Source organism: Struthio camelus, chromosome 29 (assembly GCF_040807025.1).
Source record: "Struthio camelus isolate bStrCam1 chromosome 29, bStrCam1.hap1, whole genome shotgun sequence".
Lineage (NCBI taxonomy): Eukaryota > Metazoa > Chordata > Aves > Struthioniformes > Struthionidae > Struthio > Struthio camelus.
Window position 1 is genome coordinate 2423334 of NC_090970.1, and position 11748 is coordinate 2435081.

At 57.3% G+C, this 11748-nt stretch overlaps 1 protein-coding gene across 1 annotated transcript; it reads right to left on the bottom strand.

Annotated features, from left to right (window-relative positions):
- Nucleotides 1-10395: 10395 nt before the first annotated feature.
- LOC138062742 (olfactory receptor 14J1-like) lies at nt 10396-11334 on the bottom strand. Its single transcript, XM_068921749.1, has one exon. The coding sequence runs from the start codon at nt 11332-11334 to the stop codon at nt 10396-10398; it is 939 nt and encodes a 312-aa protein (XP_068777850.1).
- Between the last annotated feature and the right edge of the window lie 414 nt (nt 11335-11748).

The window sequence follows — 11748 nt, forward strand, 5'->3', positions numbered from 1 at the left end:
CTCAGTCTGCAGTGCTTGAGAGAGAGATGAGATGCCAAAAAAAGAGCAAATTGGCCCTTAACACACATCATCCAGATCAGAGGGCTTTACGTGGGACCCTGGTGCTTCCCATGTTCCATAACCATGGGCAAGGCTGGGGAGCAAATTTGGGGCAGTGTTCTCATTTCCCATGAATGTTGCCCAGGCTGAGCCTGGGGAAAGCCATTTCCCACCTCTGGAGCTCAGCTGATCCTTGGGCTTTTCAGCATCACCTCAGGGCAGTGCTTCTCCCCTGGCTACAGTCCCTGGAAGACTGGATCCGCCCCCCAGCACCCTGGGTTTCCTGGGGGGCTGTACAGGACCTAGTGCCCTGGATCTCCTACAGTTTTGCTCCTGGGCTTCTCAGCACGTGCCCACACACTGCAGGGCTGCTGTCCATGCTCCGGTGGTGCAGAGCCTGGAAGGCAGTGCAATGCCTCAGGACCTGCACCTTGGCTCATTCAGAAGTGTGTGAGGTGACCAGCTCCCAGCTGTGCAGCTGCTGGAGTTTGAGAACATCCCTACAACCACCCTTCCTGGTCTCTGAGAAGTCTCAGGGTGACTCTTGCAGAAGGGAGGCTCCATCCCCCTTGAAGACTGTCAGAGAGGTGGCTTTCCAAGTCCCTGCCAAAAGGAAGTCAGATTGCAGAGAAGAGAGGCAGCAGAACAGAGGCAGCAGTTTGGGCAGCAGTGTGTGGGCTCTGCTTAGAACTTCTGAGGAGCTTGTTGGAAGTTGTGGGGCAGGGGCTGCTTTCTGGGGACCCAGAGGAAATAGAGGGTGCTTGCTGCTAACAGGCAAGGAGAGCTAGGCAAGGACAACTACAGGAGGCCTTAACTTCTCCTGGGAGCAGCTCTAGCTAGGTGGAGCTGCAGCTAAGGAGCTTTGTTGGTTGCCCCTGAGGAGAGGGAGTTGGGGCCACCTGAATCTGAGGAAAAACTTCTTGACTGTGAGAGTGACAGAGCACTGGAAGAGGTTGCCCAGAGGTTGTGGAGTCTCCTTCCCTGGTGATATTTCTGTTTGCTCCTGGCTGTGCCCCAGGCTGCATATGTCTGCATGTATTTTGAGTTCAGCACCTCAGCTGTGGCATGGACAGAAGATTTGTCACACAGAAACATGTTCCCAAGGACCTTCTGTAGGCAAAGGCTTTGACTGCAAGGGGTGACAAGCTGGCATGGATAGCAGGTGGCAATGTGATTGTGGATGGAGGTTCCCACTAACAGAGCAAACCCTGCAGTGCCCAAGGCCAAGGAGAAACAGAGCTGAGCTGTGCAGGAATGGCAGGAGAGGGATTAGCAGCCTGAGCTGCCTCTGCTGCACCTTGGGGCCCTGTGACAGAGGTGAAGTGACCTCCAGGAAGGACAAGATGCTACTGTAGAAGTCCCTGGGCCTGGGCAGCCTGCGATGCAGCCACCCAGAGGACATCACTAGCCCAGTGCCTGTCCATATCATGTGGAAGGGTGAGAAGAGGTTCAGGGACAGGAGAGCCAGAAGGGTTGGAGAGTGCAGACCCTAGAGTGGAGACCTCGATGTGATGTGCCTCCCATTTATGGAGCACGCTTGAATGCAGACAGGATGGATGTGGCCTAAGGGCCGTGGTGGGATTCAGTTGTGTGGACACAGGTAGGAAACGTGAGATGCCCTGGGGCACCTTGTCCAGCAAGCACTGAAAAGGGGCCATGGTTTCCCTGTAGGTGACATGTTGTGTCTGCTAGAGACATGTGGCTGTGATGGACACCCCAGGCATCCGACATGGCCCTGCGAGGCTATTTCTAGGTCATGAAATCAAGTGTCGGCACTGAATGACATGAGCTGTTGGTAACACTGGGATCTGGATATGTCTCAGCTTCCTCATGAGTGGGTGTCTAGCAGTAGTAGGCATCTGGGGTCATTTCAGATAGCCAAGGAAATTCCCCACCCGACCCCCACCTGATGCTCTAGTGGTATACGGGTCTCCCAGTTGCTCCATCAGAGCAAGCAGACACTGGCACATGCCTTGGACCTTCCAGTCTCTTCCTCTGTCTCTTCCAGTGTTGCCAGGTGTTTGTGTGTGGGCAACTGACTCCCACCCTCCACCTCCAGGGATTATAACAGGACCTTAGGCAAGTAACTCGTATGCAGACATCTCTGTTGGGCACACTTCAGGTTGGGCAAGGGGAATCCCACCTCCTGTGTGTTTGTGGAGTTCAGGGGAGGGGTCTGAATCCCACGCCAGCCCTGGGGCTTCCAAACCAGCATGTCATGCCCAGATGGACTCATCTGAATCAATATGTGAACGATGTGTCAATGAACTCCCCTCCTGTCCCCTTCTAGGTGTCCTGCCTAGGTAAGAGGAGGGAATGGGGACTTCCAGAGTGGGGTATTTCCACCATAGAGAGTTATCCTCTGATGAAATAAAGTGCGATGTTGGAATCGGTCTCTGTCCACTCCTTAGCAGAGGACGCTAGGTGATTATTTTAGTCTACCTCAGTGGATATTCCCAGGAGGAAGGAGCCTGAGGGAAATAGAAATTCACACCTTCAGCTGGGCCCCTGCTCCTGAGTGGGGCCAGGCTCCTGGGAGAGAGGGAGCTGGTGGCACCGTGGCAGCAGTGCCCATGTGCCCAGCTGTGTGCAGGAGCAGCTCCTCTGCCAAGAGCAGCAGGGCTGTGGGCACTGCCTGCTGCTGCTGAGAGGAGGTGAGAGAAGGCAGGGAGAAGTGAAGGGCAGTGTGGAGTGGGAGGACAGCCGACAGTTCACTGTGGGAGACATCTTCCCAGCTCTTTGCACGGTGAGTGTCTGGCTGCAGGGCAATGCTGCTGAGGTTGCTGGAGCGCTCTTCTGAACCCAGCCCCTCGCGTGGCTGATCAGTTTTTTAAGGATTGCTCTCCCGGTTCCTCTAGTGCATGGGAGGAGGAGATGCTTCAGAGCAGAGATTCCCTGACACATGGTCACAGGGACAGGGTGCTCTGCTGCTTTCTCCCAGGGACAGCTGCATGGAGGTGAGGTCTGGGTGTGCACCAAGGTCTGTGCAGGGCTGTGGTTCAGAGCTGTGTCCCTGTGCCCCGAGGGTGCTGTGCGCCCGGTGCAGTGTCTCTGCCACCTGTGAGGATCAGCCCTCAGCCTGCCCAGGGACCTCCCCACAGTGCTGCGGGGAGAAGCTCTGGGTGGAAGGAGTGACCCCCAGCAGGGCAGGTTCATTCTGCTCCTGGGAGGGTGCTGCGTGCATCAGGGTCAGGGCTGCTCACAGCTCTAGCTCACCCTCAGGGCATGTCTGGAGGGGACTTTCCAAGAGGACACTCAGGGCAGGCTTACCTGTGAGGGGGGGCACCCTCCTGAGTCTCTGCTTTTGTGTTGTGCCTGTGGCAGGGCACAAATCCAGAAGGATGTTGCAGGTTTAGAGGACTGAAGGAGAGTTGTGCAGGGTTACTGTCTGCAAGGATCCCCACAAGTTCCTTCAGGCATCTGTTTACCTGCAGGCAGCAGCAATCTCCCCTTTGCAGCTCGCATCATCCTCATCATGCTTCGTCCACCCTGCTCCTTCGGTCCTGCCAACACAGAGATGCCCCTGGGCAGTGCCCTCCTGCCGGGAGGTTTGTGCAGGGCAGAGGTGAACGGCCAGCGGGTGGGATGGGGTCTGTGAGCCCTGACAGCGGAGAGAGGTGGGGACAGAGGAAGAGCTGCCAGTGGGGACAGCTCCAGGCAGCTGAGAGGTGGTCAGGGAATGGCAGGAAAGTGCCCCCAGAAACTCTGTGGTAGGCTGGACTCAGGCAGCTGTCTTGTGGTCCTCCATCGTAGATGCCTTCCTCTGAGCAAGCCCCCCTCTTCTCCTCTCCCACCCAACAGTGCCCTCCCGCTGCTCTGAGGGTGAAGGGCTCCAGGGGAGGAGTCACCTCCTCTGCAGACAGACTGCCAGGAAGCAGAGCTGCCTCTCTGCTGCCACGTGCCCCTTTCCCAGGGCAAGGCAGAGGGGCTGAGAACGACTGCCCTGGCAGGACCCCCGGGGTGGGAGGCGCAGTCTGGGGAAGGTGCCCGTCTGTCTCTCTCTGTCCTGCCTGGGCAGCAGGGTCACAGCCTTTCTCCTCCTTTCCCTACCTCTCCTTTCTGCTCTGGTACTTGCTGTCCGCTGGCGGTTCAGCTACAAATCCAGACACCCACCCTGCGGCCCTTCATGGGAGCGAGGTGCCCGAGGCCCCTTCGAGCCCCACGGCGCTGGGCAATGCAGTCGGAGGGGCTGGGGAAGGAGCTGCCTCTCCCTTCCGGAGACCCCCGGGTCGGGACACATGACTGTCTCCTTCGGGAGCCATTTCCAGAAGCTCAGGAGGTGCTAATGCCACCAAGGGCTCCTGAGCAGAGGAAGAACTGTGCTTTGAAACCAGCCGCCCTTGATCTCCTCAGAGTCCAGTGTCTTTTCTAGACAAACCTGGGTTTGTGGGTGAAATCATGCTCTGGGTAGCACCAGTGCGAGCCCAGGGCAGCTGGGAACAAGGCTGATGGACTCAGCAGCACTCCTGACTGCGCTAAGCAGCAGAGAGCCCATTTGCCTCTCTGGTCTTTGCAATGTTCATGCCTGCAGCAACACAGATATCTGTCCCTGCAAAGAACGCTCCCCAGATGTGATGATGGAATCTAAAAATCTCCACACCAAATAATTATTAAAAAAATGCTAAACCTCCCTGCTGCAGCCCAAGCTCTTTAGAACTGTGTGTGCGGATATTAACAGCCCTTTTCCATTAAAGGTGGACATCCTTATACACCAGTAGCGAAAACCAGAGCTATCACAAACCAATTCCATCCACCCACTGGTCTAGATTAGGACAGGCCCCTGCTCCTCACAGCACACTCAGCTGGAGCTGAAGCTGAGGAGCTGAATGAACGTCTTCCTGAGGAGAAAAGAAATTTGTCTATCTTGTGTTTCTGTGTGGGTGGGTGGGTGTGGGGGGGAATTGTATATGAAAAATGGAAACGTTTTCTCAGAGAAAACTATTCTAAGTTGTCACTGTCTTTTCTTCCTCAGACAGCACCCCTGTGCCCCAAAGGAGAAAATGTCCAACAGCAGCTTCCTCAACGGGTTCCTCCTCCTGGCGTTTGCGGACTCACGGGAGCTGCAGCTCTTGCACTTCTCGCTCTTCCTGGGCATCTACCTGGCTGCCCTCCTGGCCAACGGCCTTATCATCACTGCTGTAGCCTGCGACCACCACCTCCACACCCCCATGTACTTCTTCCTCCTCCACCTCGCTCTCCTCGACCTGGCCTCCATCTCCACCACTGTCCCCAAATCCATGGCCAACTCCCTGAGGGACACCAGGACCATTTCCTACTCAGGATGTGCTGCCCAGGTCTTTTGCTTTGTCTTCTTTTTTTCAGCTGAGTGTTCTCTTCTCACAATCATGGCCTACGACCGCTACGTTGCCATCTGCAGACCCCTGCACTACGGGACCCTCGTGCACCAGAGCTTGTGTCAGGATGGCAGCAGCTGCCGGGGCCACTGGTTTTCTCTATGCTCTCCTGCACACTGCCAACACATTTTCCATCCCTCTCTGCCAAGGCAACGCTGTGGACCAGTTCTTCTGTGAAGTTCCCCAGATCCTCAAGCTCTCCTGCTCACAATCCTACCTCAGGGAAGTGGGGCTTATTGTGGTTAGTGTCTTTTTAGTCTTTGGGTGTTTCATTTTCGTTGTGCTGTCCTACGTGCAGATCTTCACAGATGTGCTGAGGATGCCCTCTGAGCAGGGAAGGCACAAAGCCTTCTCCATGTGCCTCCCACACCTGGCCGTGGTCTCCCTGTTCCTCAGCAGTGACATGTTTACCTACATGAAGCCCCTTTCCATCTCCTCCCCAGCTCTGGATGTGGTGGTGGCTGTTGTGTACTCGGTGGTGCCTGCAGCAGTGAACCCCCTCCTCTACAGCATGAGGAACAAGGAGCTCAAGGAGGCACTGAGGAAACTCCTTCAACCGGTACAGTGTCAGCACCAATAACTGTCCCATGTGCATCTACTCCTCATTCCCAGGGCATCTGGCATCAAGGCTACATGTCATTCTTTTTTTTTTTTTTTTTCTGATCCTTTCTTGCAAAAAGAATAAAAATTTTGATTCATGCCAATTCTCCTCAGAAGTCTCTCATTTGAATATAACCCAGAGACAATGATGAAGCAGGAAGCCAGGCTTCCCCCTTCATCCCCCAGAGATGGGGGAACCTCAGACCCTGCTGGTCTGAGCTCCCTCGGATGCCCCCAGGGCAATGAGGGGAGTTTCCCTTTGTGAGGTCTCTTTTGTGATGCCAAGGGAGCTCAGGGGCACAGAGTCAGGCTCAGACGAGTACAGGCAGGGTGAGACCTTGGGTCCCGTGTGCATTAAGAGAACTCCGCTGGCCCCAGCTGCAGTCAGAGAGTGATCTTCTACCCCTCTCCTGCAAGGGTGGCAGCTGGCTGTCACTGTGGGCTTGTTCCTTCCCTCTACAGAGCTCCAACACTCACAGAGGAGCAGGAATGGAGGGCGAGGAGGGTCTGGACAGACCCTCTGCTGCGCAGGACCATCTCCCCACTACCACAGCACACATTTCCTCACTGCTGCCTTCGAGTGGAGGCTGCAGATTTCCTGCTGACATGTCCACCAACAGCAGCAGGAATTGCTCTTGTCAGGGTTGCTCCCCTCATTTCCACCCTGTCCTGCTCTACTCTCATGTGCACATATGGCCTCAGTGCTCTTGTAACATGGTGTTTCCACGGAGTGGGCAGTGAGTGGAGCCTCACAAAGTGAGGGATGGTCCATGGTGGAATAACCAGAAGGCAAAGCACTAGATCCGGGTATGCTTGGGGAAACGAGGGCTCTGCAGTGCCCAGAGAGGCAGTGGGGACCCAGGAGGTGCAGGGAAGGGGGACGAGAGAGTGATTCCTGCACCTTCAGGGAAACACCACAGGCTGGACACCACAGTGAACACCCAAACACATCTCCTGCCTTGGGCAATGCCCTGGGCGTCACTCTGAGCACCATCCATGAGCACAGACACATGGCAGCAGTGTAATGGCACCAGTCAGTGGTGACGATCCCTGTCCAATGGGGTTTGCTTCCCACCATGACCTGCTCTGCCAGGGCCAAGTCAGGAGTCACCTGATGGCCCCACGGCCCCACAGCCTACTCACCCTGCAGAGCAGCACCGCCAGCCTGGGGCCCTGTGGGGTGCACAGTGTGGGGGTGTAGGGTCAGCCAGGCCAGCACAGACGCACTGGCCTGGGGAAAGGCTCTCTGGGGAGCAGGGACGTCCCAGGAGAAAAGCAGGGCAGCAGGCAGAGAGAGAAAATGAGAACGAGAAACAGGTTTCTCTGGGCACCAGCTCGGGGCAGGTGGCTCTGTCCCCAGGGAAGCACGAGCTGCTGGAGGGACTGCAGGGCCAGGGCTGTCGTGGTGTGCTGGGCATTGGTGTGGGCATGGAGGGTTTGCAGGCAGCCAGGGAGGGGGATCTCGTGGGCACAAGAGGAGATAGAGAGCGACCAGCCTCATTGCAGGACCTCGTCCCCCTTGCCAGGGAGCTGCTCCCCTTGTCCTTGGGTCATGCCTGCATTACACTGTGGACATGCCTGTGCCTGGCCTGTGAACCTCTGGGGTCCTCACCTCACCCTGTCCCCGTCCTGCTGACCTGGCTGCCCATCTCTACCTGGGACTCAACGCCTGACTACAGCCAAGAAAGCCTTGGTAAGGGGTGAGGGGACCCGAGCAGATCCCCAGGAGCTTGTAGGTACAAAAGGTGACCGTATCACCTTAGCAGAACCTCTTTCCTGACAGCCAATGTGAAGGTGAGAGGAGAGCTTTGGATCTGGACCCCTAGCCAGGTAATGCTGCATGCAGAGTCAGAGCTGGATGAAAAAGGGAGCTCAGCCACTTGGGGGTCTGATACTATGCTGCCTATTTGGGAGAAGAGGATTTCCTGTGCCACAGCTCGAGTGCTTCTGCACCATTTGTGATGGGACTGCTGCTCCAAAGAGTATGTTGTGGGGAGCAGCAAGAGTGGGGCAGCAAGAGTGGGTGGGAAGGGCAGCCAGGAGCCGAGGGTGCCAGCAAGGCCGGTAGGGCAGTACCCCACCAATGAGAGGTGCCGTCCCACAGTGCCTAGACAGGAGGAGCAGAGCAGGTTTGGGGATGGTAACTACGATCAGGCACAGTCCAGCGATGGCTGGACAAGACTGGAGGGCTCCAACCAGCCCTGCTTTGTGTGGGAGGCTGCACTGGAGACCTCCAGAGGTCCCTTCCCACCACAACTCCTCTGTGAGGCCATGAATTCCTGCTCCTCAGCCTCTGCTCCAGCACAGCTGACCTGGGGATGAGAGCACCTAGGGCAGAGCAGAACAAGTCCAGCTGGGAGAGCATCAGGAGGAAGATCCAAAGGTGCCTGGCTCAGCCCTGAGCTTTGGAAAACTCCATCACACACCCCAAGAGGCTCTGAATGCCTCTTCCCCCCTGCCCTCTGCCCTTTCCCATCAGCCCAAGTGGAGTGCAGCATGGCCTGGGGTCTCTCTTCCCCACGGGGACGAGAAGGAGAGGGAGGGCCTTCACCAGCCCCACACTGCCCTTTCCACCCGTGGCCTTGGCAGCTGTGTGTGCCTGGCTCTGCCCACTTGCCTTCCCCACACTCCCGGCTGCACTGGAAGCCCATCCACATCCCGGCGCTCCCACCCTCGAGCTGCCGTCCACCCCGAACCTGGAGCCCGGCCACCCACAAAGGCATCGCCCGGCCAGTGCCCCGGCCGTGCAGCCGAGGGCAGGGGTCTTCGCCCCAAGTCCCCTGCTCCTGCCCTGCTGCCGGCACCGCTGCTGCTGTGGCCAGGTCAAAGGCTGCTGCCGCCAGACAGCCCCGGGGCCCGAGGCAGCTCCAGCTGCCTGCAGGGCTGCGCTGGAGCCGGTGAGGAGCGGGCTGCAGTGGGGCTGGCAGCGCCAGGGTGGGTGGGCAGAGGGCAGCTGCCCTGGGCCCCGCTGCGGCTGTGGCTGGGGCCAGGGCTGGGGCTGGAGCCGGGGCTGGGGCTGGGGCTGGGGCTGGGACTGGTCCCAGCTTTTCTCTGGGCAGCTCCCGGAGGAGCCGCTGCACGGGATCCTCCAGCTCTGCCCCGGCAGCAGCACCAGTGCTCTGGGGGCTGGAGGGGATGTGCCCAGATGGGGGCAGGGGCAGGGGCTGCCCGGGGGGAGCCCCAAGACCTTGTCCATGCAAGCAGGGCTGGAGCGAGGAAAGCCAGAGCTCAGCTGGAGCTGGAACCAGACCCCTCGCACATGGCAAGGGCTGGAGTACTATTAAATAACCATTAAATGATCCCCCAGAGACTTGGGGATGGGGGCAGCCAGCCCCTGCCCAGCCCAGGCTGTGCCCCACGCGGGGCTCAGCAGACAGCCGTGCTCCAGGACCTGCCGCGGTCTGGTGCAGGAGAGAGGCCGTGCAAGGCTGGCCTTGTCCCCTCCGTGGGGATGCGCAGAGCTGCAGGAGGACGCAGCTGGCCATGCACCACCCCACCGCTGGGGGAGCAGCCAGCGCTGGGAGGGGTGACGCGAGGGGCTGCTGCGGGACGATGGCCCTGGGGCAGCTTCCCCAGGGTGGGCAGGCAATGCAGGCACCAACCTGGGCTCTTCTCTCCTGCTCCTTCCGGGTCCTGCTGCCTTTCCCAGGACACCTGCGGGTGCCCTGCAAGCACACGGCTCTGTGCTCCCGCACTGCTGCTCACCCGCAGTAGCTGCCCGCTGGCCTTTGTCCTCTCCGGGGCCCTTCCCAGCCCAGCCCAGCCCCTCCCTGGCTCTCCCCACCTCCCCCCCCCCTCCCTAGACCCCCCAGCACACTTGGTTTTGTGAGTCTCCACTCACTGCCCAGCCCAGGCACATGCTGCCCCTGCAGATCCCCTCTGCTCCCCGCGTGACTGCATATCCCCTTCCAGAAGGACGGGCATCTCTCACCTTCCCAGCAATATGTGGGACAGTCCCCGGCAGATACCTCTTGGAGACTCATCCTTTCAGGGGCCCTGGGCATCCACAAGTAGCAGCTGAATCCAGACCTCGTTCCCTCACACATCACCCTATGAGCGCATCCCCCTTAGCCCATGCACAACCCATCACAGCAACAGGACTTTGTAGGGTGCAATTCCCTTGTGCATTCTTGGCACAAGTTTTGGAAGAGGAGCCCAGCCTTCAGGCACAGTACTCAGGAGATCCCCTTTTATTATAGAGATGCTACCTGGGAGGTCACCTCTGACACAGTGACAGGTAGGTTTACAGAAGCCCTCTGGGTCAGACAGACAGGGTTTGTGCCTCTGGAGAAGTAGGATGAATTCAAACAGTTGTGCACAAACATGACTATCAGATAGAACTCCCAAAGCACAAGAATTGCCTCATAAACACTGAAAAAACTTGTGAGGAGAGCTGGGCAGCTTAGTGCTGCTGAACTAGAACCAGCTGAATCAGTTTCCTCAGGGCCTCCTGGAGCTCCTTGTTCCTCATGCTGTAGAGGAGGGGGTTCACTGCTGGAGGCACCACCGAGTACAGAACAGCCACCACCAGATCCACAGCTGGGGAGGAGATGGAGGAGCGGGGCTTCAGGTAGGCAAACATGCCAGTGGTAATATACAGGGAGACGACGGCCAGGTGTGGGAGGCACATGGAGAAGGCTTTGTGCCTTCCCTGCTCAGAGGGCATCCTCAGCACAGCTCTGAAGATCTGCACGTAGGACAGCACAATGAAAACGAAACACCCAAATATTAAAAAGACACTAACTACAAGAAGCCCAACTTCGCTGAGGTAGGAGTGTGAGCAGGAGAGCTTGAGGATCTGGGGAATCTCACAGAAGAACTGGTCCAGGACATTGCCTTGGCAGAGAGGAATGGAAAATGTGTTGGCAGTGTGCAGCAGAGCACTGACAAAACCACTGGCCCAGGCAGCTGCTGCCATCCTGACACAAGCTCTGGTGCCCATGAGGGTCCCGTAGTGCAGGGGTCTGCAGATGGCAATGTAGCGGTCATAGGCCATGACTGTGAGAAGAGAACACTCGGCTGAAATGAAAAGGGCAAGAGAAAAGACCTGGGCAGCACATCCCGAGTAGGAAATGGCCCTGGTGTCCCTCAGGGAATTAGCCATGGATTTGGGGACAGTGGAGGAGACAGTGCCCAGGTCGAGGAGGGCGAGGTGGAGGAGGAAGAAGTACATGGGGGTGTGGAGGCAGTGGTCGCAGGCTACGGCGGTGATGATGAGTCCGTTGGCCAGGAGGGCAGCCAGGTAGATGCCCAGGAAGAGCGAGAAGTGCAAGAGCTGCAGCTCCCGTGTGTCTGCAAACGCCAGGAGGAGGAACTCATTGAAGGAGCTGCTGTTGGACATTTGCTCCTTTGGGACATGGATAACTTTCAAAGGAGGTAAAAGACAGTGACAAGTTAGAAAAGACTTTTAAAAATAATCAATTAAAGAAATAAAATGTTCCATTTGTCACTAAAAACACCCCATTGCCTCTCTCTTTTTTTGGGAGGATCTCTGTGCAGGTCCTTTGCTTGAGCTCTGCTTTAAGCTGGCAGAGTGTGTCGGGAGGAGCAGGGACCTCTGCCCATGGGCTCTGCAGGAGTCTACCTGGATGCACACTAGGGGGTACATGGGAATGGGGGGGAACAATTTCTGTCAAATGAAATCCATTGTCTGAGTTTTGCAGAAAATACTTTCAGGGATTTTTAAAATATTTTTTATTTTCTCTGAGATGCCCCTGTCCCCTCTGGGGAGTGTTCTTTCAAGGTAGAAATCCTC